Source organism: Anopheles merus, chromosome 2L, assembly GCF_017562075.2.
Source record: "Anopheles merus strain MAF chromosome 2L, AmerM5.1, whole genome shotgun sequence".
NCBI classification, from domain to species: domain Eukaryota; kingdom Metazoa; phylum Arthropoda; class Insecta; order Diptera; family Culicidae; genus Anopheles; species Anopheles merus.
Window position 1 is genome coordinate 53093371 of NC_054083.1, and position 27909 is coordinate 53121279.

The following is a 27909-nucleotide window of genomic DNA, read 5'->3' on the forward strand; positions in this document are numbered from 1 at the left end:
GTCAGCCAGCCAGGCAGGCAGCCAGCTAGCCAGCCAGTCAGTTCAGCAAGGATAACGCTCCGTGTGAGTGTATGTGTGCGGGTTGATGTATTTTTCACGGAACGTTTTTCCGGACGCGCTCGAGTTTGTGTGTGTGTGTGTGTTTCAGGCTTTTTTGTCAAGTGTACGACGTTGCAAGCCTTTTTGTGCACAAGTGTGTTTGGTTGGGTTTTGTGCAAACGGAACAGTTTTCCCCCTCTCGGTTTTCCACGGAGAAAAAGCTTCGGGGCAACGGCAAAGACGGCAGCAGTGCTCGTGCTTCTCTCTGTGTGTGTTGTGGTCGTGTACGTATGCACAGGTGTTTCTTGCAGGAAGGTTCATCCACCAACAGCCGTTCATTGTCAGCCCCGGACTGCAGATGTTGCCCCCGGTTTACTGCGATTGCTACTGCTTCCGGGTGTGTGTGTGTGTTGCTATTTTTGTACGTCTGCCCGAAATTTTCAGTGTCAGTGTCACGGGTGCCGGGGAGCAGAGCAGTAGAATGTAGGCGAGCGTGGTGAGCAAAACTGACTGGCAGATTCGGTCGTTTGGTCGTTACAACACGAATAACTATCACGATTTTTTCTGTAATGTGGGAAGAAACAGGAACTATGATTGTATATAAGTTCAAGTGATTGCCCTCCGACGGGACTAACCTTTTCCCCTCCCCGTCTGGGGCAGTGATTTCTGCAGTGATTTGCATTTTTCACTCGATCCCTTGTGACCAACATCGCCGCCTCCATGTTTGCAACGGCTTCACGTAACGACCGATGGCTTCGTAACGCGTCACCACACTACTCGAGAGTTGGGTGAGGGGAGGTGAGCAGAGAGGTTTTCGCCTGGCCTTATGAAGGATTTCCCTTTTCCTCCGCTTCACTTGCCTGTTTTCATGTGCTTCCTGCCTGCTTGCCTACTTCATTTAGCACTCTTTCTCTCTCCCCTTCTTCCTCAACCATCACTCGCGCGATGATTGCTACGTTGCGGAAAATTAAATATTACCACCACCTCTGGCACTGCGCCTACAAACCGCCTACCTACTGCACCAACGCCTGCGAACGCCTGCACCACTGCTCAGTGCACAGTGAGGAGCCTGCGGCGAGGACTAACGCTATCACGTCTGCGGCCTGTTATGTGATTGAGTCTCAAGAGATCCTTGTTTCCTGCTTGAGCACTTATGTGGTCTGCATTTTCTGGCTCCTCAACGCCTTCCGAAGGACTCCCAGCACCCCCCTCCCCCCCCCCCCCCCCTCCCATAATGTGAACGTGCGAAAAAGCTTCCCCCACATCGACGGTACGTGCGGTCCGAGCAAGCAGGCAAGCAAGTTTGTTGTGCCACCAAAGACCTGCGGGAGGTTAAAAGGGCGCTCACTTTAGGGGCCCATTGTGTGTGTGTGTGGGGCCTGATAACAAAAAAAGAAAACCCCTCACAGTATAAACAACACACGCCGCCGCTGGCCTGCTTCGAGCACCGAACAACATGTAGTACAAGTGTGGTTTTCCCATTTTTTTTTTTTCTTCTTCTTCTTTCGGCCACCCACCTCACTTGACAAGTTCCCTTGCAAACATAAACACTTTTCTGCCGGAAGGCTTTACACACTATTCCATCAAGAAGATTACATGCGGAGGAACAACAACGATGGAGAAGGAACGAAGGGCAAGAAAAACGATTCTTTACTGTTTTATCTCTCGATTGCTTTTTTTTTGTAGAAACGAGATCAAGGAAGAACGCCACCGACCTTCAAAGGATGATATGGTGGGACAGTTTTTGAACCGCGGTTTTTGCTATCTGCTAATCTTTCAAAAGTTTAGCAGTCGAGACGCCGAAAAAGAAGAAGAGGCAGCTGACACGCGGGACTTTGCCTTTTGCTTTCTGGTTTGTACCTTTTGCTCTAAGCCACCCCCCAAAACGTGAGTGTTTTATGGAGTGGCTTTTGTGACGCTTCACCAAATTGCACCATCGCTTCGTCCCGCGCAAATGGACGCGCGAAGGACGTGCAAAAAGTGCTGAACACAACTTGCTGTCTTGTGCCTCCAAACGGGGGAAGGATTTGGCAGACTAGCGTCGCGTTTTCTTTGTCGCATTAACGGTGACACTTCTGTGGAGGCTAATGGCTCTATTCGGGGCCATAAAAAGGATAAACAAAAGGGAAGGGGAGAGTGCTAGAGAAAGCTCACATTTTTAAGCATTTGAGTAGCACCAGGTGTGTGGAGGAGTTTGAAACAATTAAAACCATTTTCAATAACTTTCTATAAGGCTGCTTATATACATTTGAAGCTCAACATTTCACAGAAAAATAAGGTTATTATACTCCCTTGCGGAAAATGTCCTATCATCGCAATAAATATCGCACAATTGTTCTTCCTAGCGCTTCAATGCTTTAACAACCTTCAAGACAGCCACCGAGACAGCCAATCGAAAGGCAGAAAAGACGGCTTCCCTCTTTTACCCACTTTTACGACAGAGAGAGAATGCGGAAATCTTCAAAAATTTCGGGAACAAGGATGCTTTCTTTTCCCGAGTGTACACACGCATTTTCCACATTCCGACCGCTGCCCTTTCGGAATGCTCCCTTGCGCTTCACGGGTCTTCGATTGGGAAAAAGTTTCCACAGCCGGGGAAAGTACGGGGGCGAGGTAGTGGGACGTTATTTTGCATGACAAAAAGCACACAGACACAGGCACACCGAACACACAGGCCCACCCTTTCCTGCTGTCTAGGGACGTTAACGTACACAGGAAGCGAAGCGGCAGAGGAAGATGGAGAGCAGTTCCGATATATTTGTTCGTCTAACCATCACCGACACCCACCGGGTGGGTGGTTTGCTGGCACAACTTTTCCCTTCAAAAAAGCTCCTTCCTGTGCTTGGCTGTGTTCGATTGTGTGTGTGTACAAAAAAAGGAGAGCTAATACATTAACAGAGGTAAGACAGAAACGGCAAGCATGAATGTTTTAAAAACGTGTCCCCAAATTTGTTGCAAGCCGATCGCGCTCTAACAAGCAAAAGCACCCCCCCCCCCCCCCTCACGAGAAATAATGGTAACGAAGCCAAATAAAGGACAAAAGACGGCGAAAAGAAGCAGCCAAAAACGAAGAATGTGTCGCAACAAAGCGATCCGTTTTCGAATGCTCTATAATGGATATCCCGAGATCCTTTCCTTTGCACCCCGGGCGCCCATCCCCATTCGTCAAACTGCTCTGTGTTCAACGCTACACTAATCCCAGCTGAATGCCTTTTGCTACTCGATTAATCTCTTATCGTTTGTGAATCTTCCACTCGTTTGATTCCTTCGTTCGTTTTCTTATCTGCACGCCGGGCCGAGCCGCAAGGATCACACACAAGCAGACACAGGCAGAGAAAGCCTGAGCGAGCCAGGACGATGGTTTTGGCAATTGAATTTACCTGTAGCTCCCTGAACTCACCGACACCGGCACTCTGGTTCGCTGGAACGCGCACAAAAGGAAAACTCATCCGATGGGTTTCCTCCTCCTTCTGTCCCACCTGGCCTTCCTGCCACCGTCTCTCCAATGGTACCGCGTCGATGCCTTTCGGGAAGTTTGTCGTTACAGTTCGATGATGACGGCAGCGAAGCCTTCGGTGCTTGACATCAACAGCGGTGATGGTAATATTCGGCGAAAAAAGTGGAACAAACAGACAAGAAATCGGCATTTTTAGCGAGCAAGGGAGGGCTTGTTGAAGGGGCCCGCTGGGGAGGTGAGGTGGGAGGAGATGATAACGATGATAATCATGATTACGATGCTAAACAAATCGGCTCTATCGGGATTACGTGGGGGCGTACCAACCAGCAGCAGCCACCGGTCGTGCAAGTGTACTGCGTACTCATAAATTGTTGGAAATGAACACAGGGAGAAGGCAACGCAAAAACAGCACCCAGCAGCTCCAAAATAATGTCTTCGACGATTTACAACGATTTTTCCGACATTTTCTCCCGTTGTTCTGTCGTTTTTGTGTGCGTGAGTGTGTGTGTGTGTGTGTCGGTTTGCTCCATCACCACCATTCACCAGCATTTCTCGGCGCACGGCTGGCTGAATGATGGAACAAATGTCCCAGAGCCATTGTATGGTACACGCTGATGATGCTGCGTGCGCTCGGAGACAGGAAATGGGGGAAAATTTGAATTCTCCCTCCGGTGACGATGGATTTAAAGTGATGGTTTAAAAATAAGTGATTCATATTATTAATAACAAACCATCAGGACGGAATCTGGCTCCATTAGGGCGATTTGTTCTGCCGTTTTTTTTGGTTGGAGAGATGATGGGATGGTGTGACGTTTAATCATAAATTTTCCACTTGGGACTCATTCGTTCACGACGAATGGTTCCCCTTCTTTGCAGTGTTTAAAATCCAGCAGAGCAGCAGCAGATGGAGAAAATTCATCCAAATGGATTCAATCTTTTAGCCCAAGCGGAGAGAGTGTCTGCGTGTTGGAAAGACTGTCCCCGTTGTGATATTATAGTCCTGGCAAGAAGAAACAGCAGTGGCAATCGTGCCCGTTGCGTTCAGCCCACATCCTTGGCCGACGGCCAGCTATCGATTCGCAAATAATGAAGCGAACACAAAGCGTAACTGATTGTCAGTAATTTCCCACTAGCTGGAGCTAGGTCAGCCGGGTCAATATTGTGTATAGTTCTTGTGCTGTTTTGGCACTGGACACAGACATGTCGTTATCGGCAAATGGCACAACAATGCAGGGACCGATGGTTGTTCGCATTCGGCATCCCTAAGAGAAAGATTATTATTTTGAGGAAAGGAAAAATACACACACACACAGGAAACCAACTGCCAGCCAGTGCTACAGGGTCCGGGATATCCATATCCTTCGCTCATCTGTTTCACCTTACGGACGACATTTGGGTTTCGTTACGGGTGCATTAACATGAAGACATTTGCTTTCCGTTCCAGTACCGTCACCCGGCGCGTGCGAATTTTCCACCCATACTGAGGGGTGAGGGCACCCTGCTATAGCGCCCTGCTGTGTGGAAATGGTCTGTCGTTCGAAAAAAAAACGGATCGTTTCACCCAGCCATGTAGTGTGTCGCCGCCAATGTGTGCGATGTGGCGGGAATGGAACAGCTGGAACCGATGGCTCTCCAGTGCTGCGAACAAACCTACCAGCACCAGATCATCGGAGGTCGGGAATGATTATCGGTAGATTTATTTTTTCCTACACTTACCTACGGTCCACCTACGGGGCGCAGAGAGTGATGGCCTCACGGTTCATTTATACCCCCCCTCACTGCAAGCTTCAGCAAGTGTGATGGCCTCTTTGGCGGTTGATACCGATGAGTGGTATGTGTGTGTGTGTGTGTGTGTGTGTGTGTGTGTGTGTGTGTGTGTGTGTGTGTGTGTGTGTGTGTGTGTGTGTGTGTGTGTGTGTGTGTGTGTGTGTGAGCAACACATTACTGCAAAAGGTCTCTCTCCCCTTGTCCGTTCTCGATGTCAACATATCCCCTCTGCGCGGGGGAAACGCTGCTGGTGCGGCAAGGTGAAGACAAACATGGAAAGGTGAAATGAGAAAATCGATAGTGATGGATAGCAAATTCAAGGGAACGCATTCAGATCTGGCAATGTATTTGGTCAGATTGATAACGGCTGTGAAATGATAGGTCGCTTGAAGGAACGGATCCGTACGGATCGTTGGGAACATTTGCATTCGAGTTTCGAGCAAAACGTACGGCCGATTGCATACCTTTAGGGGCGTTTGTGTATGAAAGTGCAATAATGTGTGAAATTTGCATCTTAAACGCCTAGAAGTATACTATTTTTACGCCAAATCGGTCATCATACTTTCATACCTTTTTAAACGCAAAATACTGCGGAATCTGTTACATCGTTCAACAAAAGATAGGAAAATATCTAAAATTAAGTAGCGTAGCTGTGAGCTCTCAGTGTCGATCATAGATTTCGCAAACAAACTTTCCGCTATAGTAAACTTATCAATTTGTGCATGCCGTTCTCCAAAATAAACTATCGACACTAATACTCGACGTTGAGCTGCAGTTGACGGCAGTCACATTGACATCCACGTGCTGCGATGGGTGGTGCTGTGAGTGGGAATTACAACGAACCCCACACCCTCCCCAAATTCTGCCACTCCATCAGACAGCAAAAATTAAGATAAATCTACCGTACCGCACTCGTCCCCTGGCTCCCCCGCTCGGCTGGGCTGGAGTGATTTTCCAGCTCGCGAATACTGGTGGACGGGACGAAAAATCAATCAAAAACAAGCATAAATGGAAAAGAAATAACAACATCGAAATTGAGTTTTATGGTTCGATTCCATGACTCCATGTCATGAGCACATGACATGCGTGTGTGTATGTTATGTGGTAATGCTAGAGAAGGTGATGGTTGTGCGGACGGGTAAAATCTGTTCCCGACCAAACCAACCAGACCAAAGGACAAAGTTTACGTCGTAAAGGTGCGAAAAAGCTTGGCTGCACCGGATGGGAGTGTTGGCGCGACGTGCCAAACGTGAACACAGCATGATGCGCTGCTCAGTTGGGGGTGAGAGCAACGCGTACTACATACACGCGCGCGCACACACAATGAGCTACATTACACACCCCGCGGGCTCTCGCTCGTAGTACGCCCGCGATAATGTGCTGTATGAAGTCTTGCAGATGAAGTTTTCTCCATGTTCATTGGGCCAGTTCTAGCACGAGTGCCCTGGTTGCCGCACCGTACCGACCCCGCGCCGTACGCGTGCCTCCCCGTTGATGCTATTTTATTGGCAATTTAATGCAAACGCCATTTTACGATCCCTTTTTTCTCTTTCCCAAAGCCGCCTTTGTCCTATTCTTTTCTTATCAGGATGATATGTTCGCCTACTTCCCCTCCCCCCCCCACTTTACTCACTCTTTCGAGATGTTACGCATAAAATTTTCCAATATATTGGCAAGCTTAATGCAATGCTCTGTTCCATTTTCTCGCGCTAGAATGGAAGGAGCGCTTAAAATTACGTTACGTACCGTCGCCTCCGTCCCAGTGTCGGCGCCTTGCTCACCGCAGCGTGCATAAAAGGAAAGCATCTTTGTTCGATACCAAAATCAATTCTCACCATTTCCACACTCCCGCGTTCGTTGCAAGCGTCTTCACATAATAGAAACGCGAAACACCACCGCAAAAATACAAACATACACATTTCTCGAACCGCTGCTCGTGCACAAAGAAAGCATTCGCAGTCGGATAGCAAAAATACTGCTGAACAAACACATTCGCTGTACGATTCTGCCTCGATTTGTGGCACTTCGTTCAGCGCGGCAAGAGCGGCGTTGGTGATTGTTGTGGTGAAGCGTTAAAAGAAGCGCCATTTCCACCAACCCCCACATTTATTTTAGATACACCCTTTTTATTCAAGGCCAACATTTGCAGCACCTTCAACACAGTGAAGAAGAAAAAAAAGTGCCGTTATGCCTCGTTTAAAATTGAGTGCAAATACTCCTTTTCTTGGCATGCTCAAATAACCACTTCGACGGTTTTAGGCGAGGAGATGAATTGTTATCGATTGCTATTCTTTCCGGCCCAACCGAAGGCTGAAGGCTGAGGTGGGCGAAGTGAATGGAGAAGCAGGGAGGGGACTTTTCTTTTCCAGCTCATTCGATTTAGAATCCTTTTTTCAACTGGCAACTGCGCACACATACAGCGCGGGCATTTTGCGATGGAACTACCAGCATTGGCGTCTAACAAGCATAAGTAATCGTTTTAAATAAATTATGCCTTCTACCTCCCCCCAGAGCGTGGTGCTTTGTGCTTTTGTGGCCAAAGCTGTTCGCTGCCTGATAGATGCCGACGTGTGCGACTGGCTGTGTGTGTGTGTTTGATAGGGTTTCTTAATTTATTTCTAAGCTCTCGAAATCCTTTCGCCAGTGCGCCCGGGTTTGAGGGTCCTAAAGGCTGGTCTCGAATTGCTCGAAGGTTGTGTGTCGTGTTTTTGTCTGCTTCTTCTCCTTTGGGCTTATTGGAATTCATTGGATCATTCCGCACATGGTTCCTCCGTCACCGTACCTAACCCTTCCCTCCGCCCTCAGCATCTCTTCAGCCCGATAATCTTGACGGAATATGCTCCCCAAAGACGTAACCGAGCACCCACCCCCTCCCGCCGGTAAGCCCGTACCACCCCACCCCTGGGCAAGGATTTTGGCCTAGCCGTACGTTTTCCAGACCCTTTAGAATGTATATTCCCTCCGGTGAAAAAAGGGATTCCTTTTTACCCCTCGGTACCTTTAACGCACTGCCAACGCAACCGATCCAGCAGTGGCAGTGGAAGCCAGCGGAGAATGCTTCCCTCCAACCGTTGGTTGCCATTTGCAACGGGGAGTAAGAAGAAGCAAGAAAAAAAAGACAAAAAATGACGAAAAATTGAAGAGCAACATGATCTAACGAAAACGAACAAAAGTCCTGTATCCTTAAATGAAAATATTTGTACAGCTTCTTTTTGTAGGATAATTTATGAAACAGAAGCGAGCTTTTCGGGACGACGGTGGCGGTGACGATGGGACAAAAAATAGGCAACATCAGCAGGTACGCACACACCGGTGTGCTTTACTAAAGGGTTGGAACACGAGGAAACGGACAAAAGGAGGTGCCTTGCGGTGAGCCAATTACGGCGGATTTTGGGTTGATTGGTTGCGTAGCGTCTCTATTCGTGCTCTCTCTCTCTCTCTCTCTCTCTCTCTCTTCCTGTGTTCCTTCTGGTTTACCTTTAGCGAGCACATAATCAGTTGCGAAAGGAGCTGCATAAGAAGCACATTGCCTTTCATTCTATGTTCTGTGGCGATAAGAGAGCGCAGAAAAGGATAAGGAACAATCACAATGAATTTCATAATACCGAAAATGATTGCCCTCCAGCACGGGTTAGTCCAAGGATCTAGTGGCAAGGTTGCCTACCTATGACTTCATTTGCGCGCGCTGATGCAAACGTTGGAAGGGTTTTAGAAAATTATCAAAACACAAAAAAGAGCGCTTTATCCAAGGTAACAGGTGAAACCGTATACCACGTGCTACTCTCTCTCTCTCTCTCCTTTCTTCACCATTAAACATCCTTTAATGATGCGAACGAAGTGAAAAGAAGCGATTTGGAAATTCGATTCCCATAATGGAATCCACGAACCCTTTACCTTTGTGAGCAGAAGGAGCAGGAGGCAAGGGATCTCCCGCCACCCACCTAACAAGCAGTTGCCTGATTGCGTCAATATTTGAGAACCTCGCTAACCTGCGGCAAAACAACGCCAGTAAATCGAAAGCAAAACCATCCCACACCGTCCCCGCTGCGATATTCACACCCCGCGGCTATCACCCCCTTGATGTTGACGGAGAGAAGCAAGACGGACGCTAGAACTTGGGGCAAAAGTACAGTAAATTATTACTTTTCGGAAGCGGTTCATTATCGGTTCGGTTTCCCAACATAAGCATCTCCCCTTCCAACCAGCAGCGGGCCACCAGCGGCAGATTGCAGCGATTCGGAGATGAAGTATTTCCAAAGTAAATGACCCATCCATCCTTCGCGTTCGACTTTTCGGGGTGGCTCTTTAACTTTTGAACGTAAGTTACTTTGCTCACTTTGCACATCCGTCTTCTTTTCGGGCGGAAAGGCTTCAAGCCTCCACTTCTCTTCCTCCTTCACACAGGCAGAAGGATTCATTTATCTTGGTGGATGGTTTTTTACACTTCCCTGACACTTTCTTACGGTGAACCAGTTTCTAAAAACAAGACATCCTGTGTAGTCTGTGAAGTGGTCATCAATCTTTGCACAGAGTGTGAGAAATGCCACCAACCCGAGCTTAGCCTACTCCAGTGTCTTCCGAGCCGTGGTGTGCCCTGGGTGACAGGCACGCGGCGGCGTTGATTGGAAAACGACCGGCGAAGGATATTTGTTAGATTAATTTAGAACCCGGTTCAGGAGATCCTGTGGGCTGGCTGTGGGACAAGAACCAGGCACACTCTGAGGACTCTGTATTTCTTTCTCTATCTCGCTCTCTCTCTCTCTCTATCTCGCTCTCGCTCTCTCTCTCTATCTCGCTCTGTCCTCTTTGGTTCTTCAGACGGCGAGCGAGATTGGCTCTAATTACGGTTTAATTCAAATTAATGTCAGTCGGATCCAATTTATGACACGCTTAAAATGCGATTATCATCACTATCCCATGCTCAGTTGTTGGGGAAAGAGAGAAAGAGGATGAACAAAGCAAAACCAACCATGTCGCAGTTGATATAAAACTAGATTTATGGTAAAACTACATGTTGCTGTTGGGACAGTTTATCTGTCGTGGAAAACACTAACCCATGGTGGTGAAGTAACTGAACAAGGGCAAATAAAAATCGTATGTGACCATGCTCAATGACACAGATAATGAAGCTTTCATAAAGAACTAATGGGAGTCGTTTTACTGCATATATTGCATACATTTAGGAGGTTTTGTTAATATTCATTTACGCCGTAAAGTATATTATGAATGCAGTGGTTTGAATTACATTGCATACATTTAGGAGTTTTCCTTGTAAAATTATGCACCTTAATATTATACGCCTAAAAGTATACTATTTCTAGAATAAACGTTCCTAACTACGGGTTTATCAGCAACTTATACTATGCATAGCATTGTTGCTCCCGTTAGACTCCGTAAATCCATCCAAGTGTTACCGTCGGTATAAATCACAATTCAGCACTCTTGTTCTAACGTTCGAGCAAAAACCGAGAGGATAAAAACGAACACGCAGGGAAAAAAACATCCAGCAACACGTGTCTCAGTAAGATATTGGTTCCCAGAGCACACGCGGGAGAAAGCATATCGTGCCTACTGGAACGAGATGGTTTTGTGCGCCCGTGTGCAAAAGGAAAACACAAATAAACCATTCCACACAGTGTGTGCGTTGCAAACGGGGAAACGATATCAGAGGCCGATTGGCTCACGAGCCACCGTGTTCCCAGAACGTCGTGGTTTCGAAGACATTCTCCAGATGCTGTGAGCGTACCGGCGTTGCTCCTTAATCCGGGTGAATATCTCCATCATCGCTTTAATCGTTAAATTGCTTCGGTTTGCCCGATTTGCTCGCTCGAACAAATCGAACACGACGAGCAGTGGGCTGTCAGCTTTCTCAGCCACCCCGGCCACCACGGGGTCTGGTCACGAACGTAACACATGCGTCGCCAAACAACAGACCCAAAGCGTAATCTGCTGCTGCTGTACCGTATGCCGGTGAAGACTGAGGAGAGATTCTGAACAGTCTGACCATTCGAATGGGGAACGTTAATGCGGCTTTTCTATCCATTACTCTGTCCTGTCCAGTGTTTATCCTTTTCCGGGTTGGTTAGTCTGTAGCCGCTGGATGCTGTTGATGCTGCTACGCTGGATTCTATTCCATTTCGGGAGTGGAATATTGATTGATTTCTGCTGCTTCGACCTTCAAGCCAACGGCCCCCAACCTTCCTAGAATGTCCATTCCAACGATGAGAGTTCGATATGATTTTCTGCCCTGTAATGTGCATCCGCACGACGCCCAGCGATACGAGGCTTCCCCACACTCGACAGGATGAATCTAATTAATTAGCCTACTCGACAAGCCTTCATCGTCGTCATCATCATCATCATCATCATCATAATCCCCTGCACCATCCATTTTCATCGGGCCCTGTCAGTCCAGTGTGTCCAGCGTCAAAGAATAAACTTATAATCTGCAGAGAGCAGGGCAGAGGAGCAGAGCTCTGAGGATTGAATAGCACGGCCTGGTGTGGTTTGTTTGTTGTGCTGATTATTTGCAAGTATTAGCCTGTTCGCCGGAACTTCAGTCCCAGACCGCTCCGCCCCCACTGGCCGATTGTGTGGCTCAACTTCGAGTTCGACACCAAGAAGCAACAAACATAAGTGGCCGAAGTGGTCCACAGGGACTCCGGAGTGGGGCCATCATGCGAAGAGAGGATTGTTGAAAGCGGTTCCATTAAAGCTAAGATGTTTTCGCTGCCCTCGACAAACAAAACATCGAACGGACGCTTGCCGGACCGGCTACCTGGCAAACAATTGCTGACCAGTGTATCTCCAAAATCCTTGGGGAGAGTTGGGAAACAGCTTACACACACACCCACACACACAAACACAGGTCAAACGAAGCACGATGTTTGGCAATGGTGCCGAAGGTCAAATAATAATTCACCCCCAAGGTATTGTTTTCATTCGTACTTTTGGAAAAATTGTTTCCATTGGAAGTAAAGAAGGTATTTTGAAAGTTTCAAAAAAGTATTTCTGACCAAGGATGCCATAGAAGCAACAAAAAAAAAGAAAAAAAGAAAAGGTCCTAGAACGGGCTTAGACTGATCAGAAGATAAGCTGTGGGTTTTATTAATCGAAATCATAACGATACATTGTCGTCTGTGTGTGTGTGTCGTGCCGCTGTGGGTCATTTAAAATCCGTCCCTAGCAGCAGCAACAAAGAACCAAGATGTATTGGATGGCAGCAGGACCCTTGGTCTCTGCCTGGTTGAAATTCAACCCGATCTATTCTTCCCATTTCACAACAGGAAATGAACCTGCCTGAACCGTTCGTTCGGCATTACTTCGGGCGGAGCAATCAACCGGAAAAGGATCCCGCCTACGTTCTCTGAGAGCTTGGGGGGTGTTGTGGGTGTGGGACGTTACAAGCCGTTTTACCACACACCACACATGGTTGGCCAATCAGACCAAAGCCATCAATGTCAGGGAAATATTTCAATTACACTCATCCACCACTTTCCTTGGGTTCGTTCGCTCCGTCTACACACATTGACCACACACAGCCGCCCCTAGCGTGTGCTGGGATGATGTGCTGTCGTGTGCTTTTTTCGGTTCGTCCGTTCTTCGATCCTTCCCCCGAGTGCCGGTGTGTCGTCAGTGGTGCCTGTCTGTGTGGCCGGCGCAAGAAAACAATCCTCCATGCACAGGGCGGTGAAAATTCCTTCACACCTTTGCACACATCCATCACTGGGGCCGGGTATCGACACGTTGTTGTCACATCCATCTTTTCCGTATCGTTGTCATCGGATATTGTCAGTCGGGGATTGCTTCTCGCCCCCTCCAAACCCTCCTCCTTAGAGTCCTTTTTAATAATAGTCTCACAGCTAGTACGGAATCGTGCTACGCACGCCATGGTCCAGGTACGACACACTTAAAGTTGCAATAAAATAGTTTGAAAGTGGACCATTTGGTGGCATAAAAACGAGCTGTTGATGTAGGGGGGGGGGATGGTTGCTGACACCTCAACAAGCGACAATAACAATAAAAACATCCCTTTCGAAGACAGCCACGTCCACAATGTTATTCTCGAAGTGGACTGTAGTGGTGGTGCACTCCAACTGCCATACCATCCATATTCAACGATAAGATGTGTCCAGCTGATGCAGCAATTGTGCTTTGTAAGAAGCTGCTTATTAGTCGTACAACGCGCGCACTCACCTCGATGACGTTGATGAACTGCACACAATGCTCGGGCAACAGCAACAGCGGGCAGCTAGTAGTCGTACAATACACGATGGGGCTACCGCCATCCAGCCTCCATGCAACCCTTCCACTGGCGTACAATGCAATTGTGAGGGAGCAACATCAACATGAAACCTAAAGTCCAACCATAGAGAGCATCCGGTAAAGCCACAAAGCCACAGCCCACAGAGTGTTCGATCTGGCAGCAAGTTCTCTCGTCCTTACTATTTTACCCTTCCTCCCTCCCACCTCCAGCCTGTCAATCTAACTCGGTCTGCTAATGGAGTCTAGGACAATGCTGGAAAACCCCAAGCTCTTCTCGCCGCCACCAACATCACACCCGGAAATGGTAATTACGCTCCGCAGAACAGCGAACGGAATCGCTCCGAAAGACGAACATAATTGACTCGTTTTCACCACCTGCACCGGTCCGAACCAGGGGAAACTCGAGGAAGATGTGATAAGGCTCGATGGATGTGCTGCACTTGAAACTTGTCTCGCATCCACCAGTGGAGGACACAGAAGAAGATTCTGCCCTTCTACCTCCGGGAAGATCGATTTGAGTTATGTATCCGGTATATTGCAACTCTCATCTCTTACGGGATGGGTTCGCTTTTGTGCCGTGCGCATCCAAGGAAATGGGTTTGCTAGAATGGATCTTTGTTTGATACTCTGAACATCGGGGTGGAACATTTGATTGTACTCGGAAGCGTTCCTTTCCGGTGCCGCAGGACGGGGACAATTTGCAAAACTTTATCGTACACTTTGCCTCGCTCGCTTCTAAAACTAGAGTAAAGTTTGCTCGGTTTTGCATACCATGCGCTTGAGATGCGCTCGAGAAAGTTGAGCACGCTTACAATGGAGCAGTAGGATTGCACCAGAGCTGGAAGTCAGGTGTGCCAGCTTAGCACGTCGAGAGCCATCCACGAGACACAGAAGCTTTAAATTTCAGTCTCATCTGCTACGGCCCCCCGTCCACCGTTCCTCTCCTTCGAGCGATCTTTTTAAGGACACATCGGTATGCTCATGTCAGCGATGTTACGTACCCGCACGACACGTGCGTCCCTGTGCTAATCCAATTCAATCCAATCCGATCCGATCCCGAGCTTTCTTCTTCACCTTTGCCGTGTACGTGTGAGTGTTGGCTGGTGCGCTTTTGCTAATCAAACTGAAGAGAGCAAAATCAACGGAAAATTTTCATTAATGAAATTGATCCGGAAACGAAACGCGCCCTTCCTTCATCCGAAGAGTTCCTTCCGTACCTGCTTACCGGTTTCGGATGGATGGAAATCGAAGCAAAAGTTTTCACACAATCCTTGAAAGGCGAACGGAGCGGAAGAAGCTGGCGAGAGGGATGTATATTTCCCAACAAAAGACGCACTTGATGAACTCATAATTTCGCGTCTTGAAACCGTCTTGAGGATCGTAATCCTGCGATATATATTAGCTTCAAGTAGTACTGCAACTGTTCCACCGGCGGCGCAATAAGATAGGAAATCACTTACTCAAAACGCTGCTGCTACTCCTGTGTTCGAGACCACCTCTACACCGCAGCGGAATAAAGGCATGGCGCATTAATTAAATCGCACCTAAGCCGAACGAGAGCAAACAGCGGCTGAAACTTCCTCCAAAGCCACCGATATTATTCGCCCGAATCACTTGAATGGGGATGGCGTTGTTTGCGTTCTTGTTGTCAGTTGTGCCCGCTTCATCATTTAATTGCACTACAGCTAGTAGTAGCAGGACTCGTTAAATTCTTTCGATGCATACTTAAACGGGCCTCGGATGACATTCAGCGTTCATTCAGCTCCGTTTTGCTAGACCCCGTAGCGAATGGGAAAAACGCCACTCGGTGTATTGTGATCTGTGAGCACGGTACAGGGATATACGGCATAGTATACCGCGAGGAGATGCAATTAATAATTTACCTTTCAACATCTATTATGATCCACAAGAGCAGAAAAATGCGGATGTTCTGCTCATACAAATGGTAGCCACGCGTAGCCCCGCCGACGAGGGTTGGGCGGAAAGTTCTGTTGGCGTTTCTCACCACAAAAGTAATTGTTATTATTTCATGTTATTTGATACGACTCACAGTAAATGAGGTCGTTAAGGAGAAACCGACATCAATTAATGCTGGCCGCTTCTTGTTACGAATCAGTTTCACCAAATAATGAACGGTCTGTAACGTAAAACCGCCAAGATGAAAGTAAAATAACCAAAAAACAGAAGATTGTATTGAAAATTGCATACATTTAGGCGTTTTTGGATCACCGATAAATTCGCTAGTAACCTCACTAACCAACGCCATATTTTGGGGGTAAAATTAAGCTATCCTTGTTGGAGTACACTTAATTTGCTTTACCATGAACCAGAACACACACACACATACACACATATGCCGGTTGAGAGAGACAGATTTAATTTAATATTTTATCCATCCCGCCGGGGAGCCCCCGGCTAACCACCAAGGGAGCGTGCCAAGGGGAAAACTCAAGCTCAACCTCAGTGTGCTTTGATTATTTGCCTCCCTTCATCCTGCCTCAATCACACACACACTCACCCACCATCATCGTGAGATTGATCCTTTTGTTAATGTTCTCGCCCCGTGCGTACCTCTGCTAGCCTTGACGCACGGCTACACAATAGCACAGAATGACATTGACGATCGGCGGCTGGGCAAACCCCTCGGTTTACCCCGGCACGCCGGTGGACGCTGGCGGTGGAAAATGGCGTTTACACACCGGGTTTTATCCCTGCCTCGTCGTATCCCATTAGGTTTTCCGCTCTTATTATTGCTTCCACTGACATTGACACGGGATACATGCAAAATTAACTCGCTTAACCTGGAATTTTTATGGTCCCGCCATGGTACCATCCCCAGAGCGTGAATATATTGCGAACCTTTCCGCACTTCTCCCTCGAGGCGTAGAAAATGTGGAAATTGTGTGGTTTGTTCGTGACCACGGAGCTCTCACACACCGTACCGTGTGTCGCCGTCCGGCTCTACAAAGCTTATCTTGTATCGTTCCCGTGCTCGCTTTCCCAGCGCGTACGAGAGAGGACCTACCTGAACCGTATTTCGCCTGTATAGGCGCTATAGCTTTAGTTGCCCACACTCGCCGCCACCAGCGTCGTGTTGTCATCGTCGTAATCAACCCATCCCACTGTCATTATGATTGACGGAAATATGAAAATTTGCTTCACCGAAAACGACGACGACGACGACGACGACGCGCTACGCTCCAAAAACAAACACACAAACTGGCAAAATTTCATTCTCATTAGCTAAAAACCAAATCACCGCAGCTGGTGGCGTCCACCTGTCGTCAAGACAAGCCGCCATCGCCGTTCTCTCCTTCCTCGTAGTTCTGCCCGGACAACACGCTCGTGTAAATTTGTGCATAGATAAAGAGGATATTTTGTCACATCGTGCGACCGAAGGAAAAAATCCCATTCTGGCCGAACCATTTATTATTATAGCGTCGCCATTCGTGGCCACGGCCACGAGAGCAGAGGCTTGCATTCCTGGAAAGTAATGAATAAAACATGCTGCCAGGATATGATGCTGCTGTTGTTGCCGCTACTAAACCCAACAACTGTTCGCTTAGCTAAAAACTTAACTGATTATACATTCGCTGACACTTTTCGACACGCGTTTCCACGAGCGTGGTTCACGTGGCACCAAAGGCGCAAACGTGAAAATGGATACTTATCTTTCGGCCGAAAATGTAATACAAAAATGGAACCTAAAGCGGATATTTTATGGAACAAAATTAGACAGAGAAAAAGAGAGAGAGAGAGAAGCACACCCGAAAGTGAAAGGAAATGAAGTTCAGTGGCGTTGAGTGGTTCTCGGGACAAAGAGAAGAGGAAGCGTACGTGGGACCTGTGATCACCCACCCGTTTTTCTAACCGTCGTGTACAAGAAAGCGTGGCGGGAAGGGATGCTACTGAGCGGATGACGGAACCGACACCGGTCCTAGATTAAATTGAAGCGATAAAAAAAAACCAAATCAACCAACTAGCCAACGCAGCAGTAGCAGCAGTGGCGAATGGAAGGTTAACGAAACGGAAGAGATTAATGCGTACCTGGGTTGATGTTTAATGCCACATCGCACACTGTTGGGTGGAGATGGAAATGGCTTTTACAGCACCATTTTGGCGGTAGACGACAAATGGCGATGTCCTTCTGTACTGGTTGAAACATCCTGAGCAAGCTTTATGTGTTGAACGTGCACCAATCGTTTAAACTCTTCCAAGCGAAAATCCATCAACAAGTATAATGCGAAACAATTGCATACCTTTAGGCGGTTTGGCTATTGCCTTTATTTAATAGGAGTGAACAGCGCAAAAGACGCCTCACAGCTATTTCTTTCCAACAAAATCACAGTTTGAATAAGATTATTAAAGGTGCATGTATGGTAAAATTAACCAAATTACAAATTAAATGAAACATTTTCGCAATTTCAAATAAAATCAAACGACCTCGGCATGCAAAATCGAGGAAGCAAAGTGAAGTTCCACTATTACTCGCCATACACCAGCCAGCAGCTACTGTACTTTTTCATCTACTTTAATGCTGGACATCAATGACGTCGAAATATAACACTCCAATACTTCTCTTCGCCAGCCCGGGCTACCTGACGCAAAAGCAGAAAGGAAGTAGCAAAGCGAACAAAAAGGGCAGGGAAGTTTGTTGGCAATGGCCGTACCACCACCGAACCAACCGGAAGGACGGAAATTTGTTCACACCGAAGAAAGAGAAATTTCACGCCAAACAACGCGCCCGACACTCCCCGTGCTGTCACCTTACCCTCAACACTTTGTGGCAAAGCGGAAGCGTACACACACGCGCGCACACAAACGCACACGCTATCCCGGTGCGTGTAGACGGTCACGAGGAGCGACATTTGACCTGCATCCTGTTGCTGAGGAGGAGTATGGGTGCCGCTGTTCGCCACCGTACCTACACCTCCCCGCCAACTTTGGCGGTCATCAGTTGCTTCAATCATTATTCCGTTCCAGCGCTTGACGGCGCAACAGTGTGCCGTTTTGCTTCGACGTAGTTCACCAATTTTGGCTTTGCCATCATCTTTGCGTCGAACAGGAAGTCCACGTTATGCTTACACTGGACGATGATCGATTGAAGGCAAGGCAGGCAGATTTTCCCAGCGCCAGATAAATTCTAGAATGTCTTTGGCTTTGGTTGGGATGCGTCCTATTCTCTCACCGTAATCAGTTTCATGGAGGGTAAGGCTGTTGTAATATAATTTCGAACCTAGCATCCTTGACCATTGCCCCGACACAGTCCTGTGTTGTCCCTCGGTATACCTTTTTCGCAAATCCACGCGGCATTAATGGAGATTTATCTGTGTGCCTTACACCGTGTGCGAGGCGGTCACTAGAGGTCGCTCAAATGAACTATTACTGTGGTTGGCACCAGAGCATCAAATGCTTTTCCTTATTTTTTGCAGTTCTAGCCACAATTTTACAAACAAAAAAATAGACGAGAAAAGAACAAGCGAAGCAAAAAAAAACAAGACTTCATGTGGATTTTGTAGATGGAAGGCGTGATTTACGACAACTTCCTGCTTCTTCTCTGTTCCCACTTTCACACACACACACACAGGGATATCTAGGAACAATAGATCCATACAAAGGGTGCCATTATTTTTCCACCTTCACACTACGGCCTCACTTGAAAAAAGGTACTATATCATCGAAGGGATTGGCCCTGGTGGACACCTTCCCGATGGCAGCGCAGTGGGTTCTCCCTCTCTCTTTCCCCTTTTGCCCTTCACCAAAAGATTATCGTTTCTGTCGTTTTCTGTGAGCCGTGTTTTTGATGGATGGTTGTTTTCGTTCCGCAGTTGTGTTCCGCTTGGACTGTCCTGGTGTTGTTTCCTGTGTTTAGTGGAAACGATTTTCCTCCCTCGCAGAAACAGAAACGCAATCGGCCACCCGGTGGGTGAGTCGCCTGGGACACTATCGATCTGGCTGAAAATCTGCTGACTCAAGGAACTTCACGCACTAAAGCAGGCAATCACTTCCGTGGCTCCGTGGTGTTTCGGGAAAATCATTGTTTGGAGCAGGCCGGGTGGCCGGGACTAATTTCGTTTGCTCGGAACAATCCTGCCTCATGGAACGCCCGACATGGGCACAGTTATGATATCTAATTCATTCAGTTTAACCGTGTTCCGTACCGCAGAGCAGTCGCAAAGGTGCGGACCCAAGTGCTCCAGCGTATTCTAGGCATGACATTCACCCACCAACCGACCGGGATGTGCCGTGAGTGAAAGTGATGTGCGAGAAAGTGAGGAATTGAAGCACACAGACACAGTCCGCGTTTGCCGCAATCACTGCACCATGTAGCAAATATGCACCGTCAGCACCAAGGCATCGGAGAAGAACGCTAAAGCAACACTCCCCGCGCGGTTCCGCGCTTCAACCCAACCAAGCTCCGAGACGCGCCCGCTTTCCCCCACGTTTCCAGGCATGGAAGAGGGGGCGCAGCAACAATCCCGAAAGATGGCCCTCAATGGCCAGAGCCATCCGCGGCACACGCGTGACCTGAAGAAGACGCATGCCGACTCCTGGCCCAGCACCACCAAACGGGCGTCCCTGCCGGCCAGCCCCAAGATCATCAAAACCACCGAGGACGATACGAGCGTCGGCGACGTGTTCGAATACTGCCAGCAGACGCCCGTCACCACCCCGTCGACGGTGGAGATTGATTATGGCGCGATCAGTCCCCGGTTTGAGCGTAAGTATTGCGGCTGAGGGGAAGCCGTTTGCAGTTTCTAACGCACCTCATTCGACGTTCCAGGTAAACGGTTCGAGTTTTGCTATCCCTCCGTATCGAAGGAAGACTTCTCCAACAGCATATCAATCGACACGCACGACATCGATCGTCAGAAGAAACGAATTTATCCCAGCAAGACTCCCGACAACTCGCTAGAGAAGTAAGCAGCTTCTAGCTCAAAGCACCGATTCCCCTTTTTAACTAGAGCGTATTTTTCTGCCCCCAATGTTCCAGTGAATCCATTCTGGACGGTTCAATCGCTAGTTGCAGCTCGCCGGGCCATAGTTCCTCCACCCGGGCCAAGTCACCATCACACTCACCGAGACATTCGCGCCGTCAGCTCAACAGCGAGATCATCAACATAACCTCAAACCCCGGCTATCAGGTACGGCATTGGGCATCACAAACCGTGCCGTCATTGTCAGGCTACTCATTCCATGCTTCTTCCATGCTGCTAGGTCCTAAGGAATTCACACTCAACGCTCGATCGCACCTGCTCCGACAGTGTCGTCTCGCTGACATGCCGCAAATCCACCAGCGATCTCACCCAAACGAGCGATCTCGGTATGATGAGTGGGATGGGATCGTCGGGCGGAGGGGGTCGGCAGGGCAGGCGCCGAAGCAGCCACAAGGGAGGGCTCGCCTTCCTGGCCAGTCGGAAAGGATCGCGTGACTCGATCAAGAGTGCCGCCTCCAATACGTCCGTCTTTTCGAACGAGGATATCGGTCCGCTAGCGTTCCAAGCTTCGGCCCGCGGCCGTCAGCGCCGTACGTCCAACTTTCTCGAGCTTCCCGTGCCGGATCATGCGCGGCCGCGCGTTTGCTCACTGCCCGAGCGGCCGTACAATCCACGCCAGAGTGACGATCTCTACCGGTTGCGTCACTTTTCGATCAGCAAGGGCACGGTGGTGAACTGCGGCGACTCAATCATATCGCGCCGATCGAAAAGTAACACCAGCGTCAACTCCACGGCCAGCCGGTAAGAACGGAATGAAGGGGGGGTTTAGTGAGAATGGTTCATAAATTAAAAACTTCCTCCAGCGCCAGCGAAAGGTCACCGTTCGAGGGATCGTGCTGCGGTGGTGGATATGCAACCGTCGACTCACTGCCCTCCTCGCACGGCGAGGACGATGAAAGTGAACCAATCCCGACGAGGTAATATTCCACTAGCGGGCGGTAGTTTTATTCCTTTTGCGTGTGTGTGACATTGAAAATGAAACATTCCAAACTTTCCCGCTCGCACAGGTATCGCGTCGTCATGTTGGGCGATTCGGGCGTCGGCAAAACGGCCCTGGTTTCACAGTTTATGACCTCCGAGTACATGCACACGTACGACGCCAGTCTCGGTAAGTAGCCGGAACGAGGGAATCAAGGGGTAGGGGAAGGGCAGGGAAAAGCCGGAACCATAAAATGGTGGAACCATTATTATTAATTGAAAAGTGAACTACTTTGTGGTGGAAAAAATGCAACCGGCGGGAGCGTTTCTGGGTGCATTGGGCAGCAGTGCAGTGGGATGCACTTTCGTTAATGACAATGCTGCTGCAGCAGCACGGTGCGCGCTGCTAGCTTTGCACCCTTTATGATGCACTCCGCCATTGCCCCACACTCATTGCTTGCAAGTAATATTCAGCAAATTAGTTAGTACTGGAAGACGCAGAGTGTGCAGCGTGTGGGCGAACATAACCAAGAAAAAGGCACATGTATTACATATTAACGAAGCTCATTACACGATTTATGGCATTTTGGAGCAATGCTCGTTCATTTACAGTGAACTGTTCTATGTGCGTGTGTGTGTGAAAATAATGATTTATTCTCGTTTTGGGTCGGCCAATATTCCAATTAGCTCGAGCAGTAATAGGAACCGGAAACAGCGCACATTGGAAAAACCAACCCCCTCACACACGCACACAGAAAGTGCTGCGGGAAAAAGCGCACAGCAAAAAAACAAACGGAGAACAAGTGTTATTTTCATTTCCACGAATCATTGATTTAATTCTACCCCGTTCCATTTGTGCGGGCTGAAAAATTGAGGACCTCCGGGGGGAGAAAAAGGCAAACTGCGGCATGCTAGCAAAGAGCACTTGTGCGCTTCCTTCTTCGTCCGCTTTTCCCCAATCCGAGAACGGTTCGAAAAGCGTAGTTATTAAATTCTATGCCTTGCCTCTGCATGGCGGGGAAGCAGCACACGCACTTGGCCTGGGGGTTTGGGGACTGGAAAACTCATGTCAGATTTGTGGAGGATGTTTGTGTCGAGGGGTGTGTGTTTGTGTGTGTGTGTGTGGTAGTAGCACGAGTGGAGGAAGAATGATATTTCGAGTGGTAAAATGTAATTATCAAAAACCCGAGAGGCGATGTGAGATGAGCTTTGAATCGGTTTGTTCTTTTCTCGCTTTTCTCTTTCTCTTCGTTTCTTCTCTTTTCCATTTGTTTCTCTCTCGCTCTCTCTCTCTGTCTGTTTGTGTCTTGGCAATTTCACAAAAATCCCCAAACGCGGCGATACTTCATCCGTTATATCCGTCGCTTTGTGGCCTGCAAACACTTCCCAACCGCGGACCGGAAAGATGATGAGTTTGGCGAGAAGACCGTTAGCGTGCTGCTGGACGGCGAGGAATCGGAGATGATATTTATCGACCACCCGAACGTGGAAATGAGCGTAAGTAGTCATTAGCCGCCCCCTGCTGTGCGCTTCCCTATCAGCTAAATAAATTGCATTTCAATGTATACAAACACACACACATTTAATTGAACTGAAACCCCAAACCACACCGACACATACGTGTTTGCGTTGTGCGGTTTTCCAATACGTGACCGACGGTGATACCACCAAATGTGTTGCCCGTAGTGATAATAAACCTCCTCCCGCCGCGCTTAATCTCCTGTGTTTTTCCATGTGCATTCCAACAGGTGGAAAACTCGCTCTCCACGTACGAACCGCACGCCTGCGTCGTCGTCTACTCGATCGTCGACCGGAACTCGTTCCGGGTGACGGAGGAAATACTCAACTATCTGTGGTCCGAGCACTACACCAAGGAGAAGGCGGTCATCATAGCGGCGAACAAATCCGACCTCGCCCGGGCACGAGTCATAACCACAGCCGGTAAGTGATCGGTGGTGGTGGTGGTGGTGGCGCTGGACCGCCAGAACCGGCTCAGAATCGAGTTTTTCACTAGGCCAAAAAGCGGTTGTCGAGTCGCCTCGGCTCGTATCGGTTTGTCACATTTATCACGGCCTTTTTGACCTCGAAAGCTCGTACTGGGAATTGGTTATTCGCATGTGTGTACATGTTTCTGGCGTATCATTGCAGAGGGAAAGCAGCTCGCCACCTCGCGCGAGGCAAAGTTTATTGAAACATCCAGCGGAATTCAGCACAACGTCGATGAGCTGCTGGTGGGCGTCCTCAAACAGGTACCAGACCGATCACCGGTGTTGCATTTTTGCATCAAATCTGAAACTGAACATCTCTGCCTTACCCCTTTCTCTCCCCCTAACAGATACGCCTGAAGGAGCAGCGGGAAAAGCGTGCCAGCGCAACGAATCTGCGCAACTCGCGGACCCAGATGTCGCTGCACATTGCGAAGGAAATTTTGCACAAAATTTGTCTCACCGACATTACCAAATCGAAGAGCTGCGAAAATCTGCACGTGCTTTAAAAGCGCGTTGGATGAAACATTTGCGTTTGGGGTTTGTTGCTGAATGCCTGCAGAGCATGAAAACGTAATTTGTTATTTAGTGCCAAAAAGAAGAGAAGCAGCTAACAAGTGTTTTATTGGAGGGACCTTTTGCGTGTGTGCATTCGGGAATGGAAACGTTCCTCTTTTAACTCGCCTGCGAAACCGAGCCGAGCTGCAGGCCTACCGAGCCAACCCGGTCGGTCGACCTTTTGATGAACATTTGCCCACCGAGAACGAAAGAAACGAAAGGCGACCAAAACGAAGGGAAAGACAAATCTGTGCGCAATGAGGGGGAAACCACTCCTCGATAAGCGGTAAAACGATGTTACATGTGTACGGTGGTGGTGTTTCTCAAGCACAACTAAATAGAACAGGAATTTTTTGTGTCTGCTCTAATATAGGCGTATATAACGTAAGCGTAACGATACAAACAAAACAAACCGTCAACCATGCGTGCTTGACACGGTGGGAGACGAGCAGACGAAGCCGAACACGAGATACAGGAACACTTCTGTGCACGCGGTCTGTTCTAGCAGCTCTCGCAGCAAAGACTGGCTAATATAGCTCTATTTACAACACGCACAACTCTATCTCACTTTCGCCCGCACACACTCACCCATCCTTCGGATGTAGTCGTCCGTTCCCATCGCCACACCATGCACAAGAGCACTGATATATAACTATACAATCTGCCGTAGCAAGAAAGCAAAGCAGTTTTAAAGAAGCACGAGCACATAACGAACAAGTAAATCTAATGCCGCATGAGCTGCCTAATAACGGGAGAGTCTTGATAAAAGTGAACACTTGTGTGTCGATCGTTGCATACATTTAGGCGCTCAATGAAGATTTGCCTAAAAGTATGCAATCGGCATACTGTACAGGGCTCTCTCTGTTACTTCAACTTTTTAGGTTCATCAAGACCGATCAGGACGATCTTCTAGCAGACCGTGCGAGAGGGTCTCGACTGTTATTAAATCGAATGCAGGATATCTTTACAAACTTACTACTGGGTCATACCAATCACAGAAATCATATACATATATACAGAACAAAAATAAAAAAAACACGCATATATACAAAGATATAGCTATATACAAAGAGTATACACATGTTAATAGCCTATTTATTCATATATGTGGGTGCGTGTGTGAGTGTGCGCTTGTGCGGAGGGGGCGAATGTGTTGGCCCCGTGTCAGATGTAGTTATGTGTTGAAGTTGACATGCACACACCGTTTTCTAACGCTTTTGATGGTGCAAACGCATATGCTATTTGTGTGACTGTTTGTGTCATTAGTAAAAAAAGATGGATAATTAAGTATTGATTCTTATCCTCATTACACTAATTGCAAGAACGTTTCATTGCGCGAGGAGAGATTATTCCTAACTGTATTGAGGTCACCCGACAGCATTCCAAAGCTCGAGTTCGACTGACGGTGAGGAAAGTGTGCCTCGCCAACTCCGGCTACTAGCTACCGGGCTTTCTGTTTCTCTCCCATGCCCTGATCTATATCTAAGCCTTCAAAAAATGTGTCCCCTTCTGTTATCTCGCCCTCACTCGCCCAGCACTCTATTGCATGGGAAGCGTTAAGACGTGGTCGTAAAAACAAACTGGTGCAAGTTCTCTGCCTTCCGCGCACCTTTCCATTCTGGCCGTGCCGTGTGCCGTAATGCGTTCCGGGAAAGAGAGCAACGTCGTAAAATGAGAAAAAAACGGTTACTGCCAGACAAAATTAGATGCTTTCTGAGGTGCAAAGGTGTGGTAAGCCGGTTTGCATTCGCGCATCCAGGGTTAAAAAATGCAGATGCAGAAGCTTTTGGAAGGTTCTCCTATCACACACCGCTCGCACCTTGCGCCCGCTCCTTCACGTGTAGATCAACAAATCAAGGAACCCTCTTTGTGTGCGTTTATAACGGAAAGGAACATTATTCCAGTAATACTCAAGCTTTAACGTATATCACAGAACGATGCGGAGTAGAAACAAAAAAAGTATTTAAGAAATGCAACACATATTGAAAATTTAAAAACAATTAACAATAACTGTTTCAATATGATTTCTGTTCCATCCTAACTAAACCCTCTGCACATAAACCATCTACAATATAACGTTCGGCAAATGGTGAGAGCTTTAAATGTTGGCAAACACACATAAATCACCCTGCCCTACCCTTACCATCCATCGTTGAATCAATTAGAAGTGAAAAAAAACATTATTTTTGCACACAAAGCCATTGCGCTCGATACTACTCCGTAACACCCCTTTGATGTCTCTTGTTAGGTGTTGAACGAAATCGTTTTTCTTAACCAAAACAAAAAAGAAACGTAAGATCCGTAAATACAACCAAATTAAACATTATCAAAGTTTTATCTAATCAAATGGGGGATCAATGAAGAACAATATCAAAAGCAAAGAAAAACAAACGAACTAAAACCAAACTTCGGAAAGGATGAAATAAAAACCAAAACTAAAGCTCGAACTAAACAAAAAAAAAACAATGCACTGCGGCCTAAAGGAAAGGCAACCAATCAATGCGTAAATCGAATGGTTGTCGGAGGAATACTATTAACTATTTAAAAAAAAAACAACGTATAATAAAAATCATTGGAATGAGGGATGCAATCTTTTGAAACGAAAACGATAATCGTTCTACTTACGTTGACTGAACTAGTGAGTGTCTGGACGCCGCATCTGTCGGTGAAAAGAGAGAGAAAGAGAGATAGGAAAGAAACTATGAAAGTATTGTAAAACTTAGCAATGAAATGCAATGTCAGTTTCCAAAGACCTAAAACCCAGAAGAGAAAAGTATAATAATGTTAATAAACTTCTGAGAGAATAAAACGAAAAGATTGTTTCCGGTAGATTGTTTGTATAAAATACTGCAAAAATCTGTCAATTATTATCGCTCGGCCTGACACTCTTCTTAGTGTTACGTCTCGTTCGAAACGAGAGAAAGAGAGAGAGAGAGAGAGAGAATAGGGAATAAAATGGCTCTATGATAAAAACTTTCTACTCCATCTTCTTCGGCGTTTGAAGTTCTGTCAAATCCAATAGAACCGTCGTGTGTAGCAGTGTCTGTGTGATTGTGTTTCAGTGGTTAGTTGTTACGTACAGCGTGTAAACAGTAAACGGATAAGAGGACGCGTTTAACGTAGCTCCTATTGCAAGAAGAAAACAAATAATATAAAGCGAGACAATTTATCAAGCAGTTTTGAACGGTAGGGTGTGGGAACCATGACGAGAAAAATTGAAATCAAACAAAGTGCTTGACGTCTATCCTCCTCTTCCGTTGACTAAGCAACTGAAAATCTCGCGCTACCGATCGAAAAGAAAATGAGGAAGCGATAATTAACTGCATCCAGTTTCATACTCAAGCATGCTGTTTTGTATAGGATCTATTTTTTGACGACGATGCACACAAAATGTGTGACTTCACTCACTAATTATCTTAACAGCGAGCAAAGGTACTGTGAAGTACTGTCTGCTGAGTTGATAGCATAAAATGTACTCAAAATGAATTGAGGGATAAAAGAAGCATAGCAACTAAAACGGAATAGAAATCATAAAGCAAACCATCGGAATGCGTACTAAAGCTTCGTAATATTTTCCGAGCTCATACTGAAACTGATGTAAACTTTCAAACTGAAATCGATATACATACACACACAGCATACATATTATATACATACATACATATATATTTAAAACAATGTTTAATAAAAAGTAAGAGAATAAACTTTATCCACTCGAGGTGAATTACTTTTTCCTACAATTTCAGCACAAAAAACACGTCCTCCCGGTGAGCTAACAGCGTGAACAAATTGACGTCTTGCGTCTTCAAATCATTTGCTCCTCCCATATCTCCCCGACAGCGCTTATCAAAATAAATTACGGCCCATTTTTTAAATGCTCCAAAACATGACCCGCCGACACTGAGCCGAAACCGAGTGCTTT

The 27909-nt window shown here is 47.3% G+C and overlaps 2 protein-coding genes across 13 annotated transcripts in view; one reads left to right on the plus strand and one right to left on the minus strand.

Moving 5' to 3' along the window:
* Positions 1–27696, plus strand: LOC121594755. Of its 9 annotated transcripts, none has more exons than XM_041918385.1 (11): positions 1–69; positions 19695–20249; positions 20313–20448; positions 20523–20673; positions 20747–21267; positions 21330–21443; positions 21534–21634; positions 22841–22941; positions 23193–23385; positions 23593–23693; positions 23780–27696. In XM_041918385.1, exons 2-11 carry the CDS (start codon positions 19982–19984, stop codon positions 23936–23938), a joined length of 1845 nt encoding a protein of 614 aa, XP_041774319.1. In that variant the 5' UTR covers positions 1–69; positions 19695–19981; the 3' UTR covers positions 23939–27696. The 9 variants fall into 9 exon arrangements, with proteins under 9 accessions (XP_041774319.1, XP_041774327.1, XP_041774320.1 ...); XM_041918393.1 differs by having other exon boundaries at positions 22850–22941; XM_041918386.1 differs by having other exon boundaries at positions 1–63.
* LOC121594767 overlaps positions 1–27909 on the minus strand; it is a 52465-nt gene that overhangs the window by 1157 nt on the left and 23399 nt on the right. The window contains exons 2-4 of one of the 4 annotated variants that reach the window (XR_006005030.1): positions 26613–26646; positions 3440–3609; positions 689–991 (exon numbers count right to left, since the gene is read on the minus strand). Coding sequence is in view for 1 of the 4 variants with exons in the window: in XM_041918410.1 (XP_041774344.1) it covers positions 3264–3617; positions 26613–26646 (388 nt within the window). In the remaining 3 variants the exon portion in view is untranslated. Of the gene's footprint in view, positions 1–688; positions 992–2980; positions 3618–26612; positions 26647–27909 lie in introns of those variants that run through there. The other 3 variants (XR_006005029.1, XM_041918410.1, XR_006005031.1) reach the window with 3 other exon arrangements.

Excerpts from the sequence above, each read along its gene's own strand:
- LOC121594755 (XM_041918385.1), top strand. The coding sequence starts at position 19,982 with ATGGAAGAGGGGGCGCAGCAACAATCCCGAAAGATGGCCCTCAATGGC. Across the intron at positions 21,444-21,533 it reads AGTGAACCAATCCCGACGAG|GTATCGCGTCGTCATGTTGG; the intron begins GTAATATTCCAC and ends CCGCTCGCACAG. Across the intron at positions 22,942-23,192 it reads ACCCGAACGTGGAAATGAGC|GTGGAAAACTCGCTCTCCAC; the intron begins GTAAGTAGTCAT and ends GCATTCCAACAG.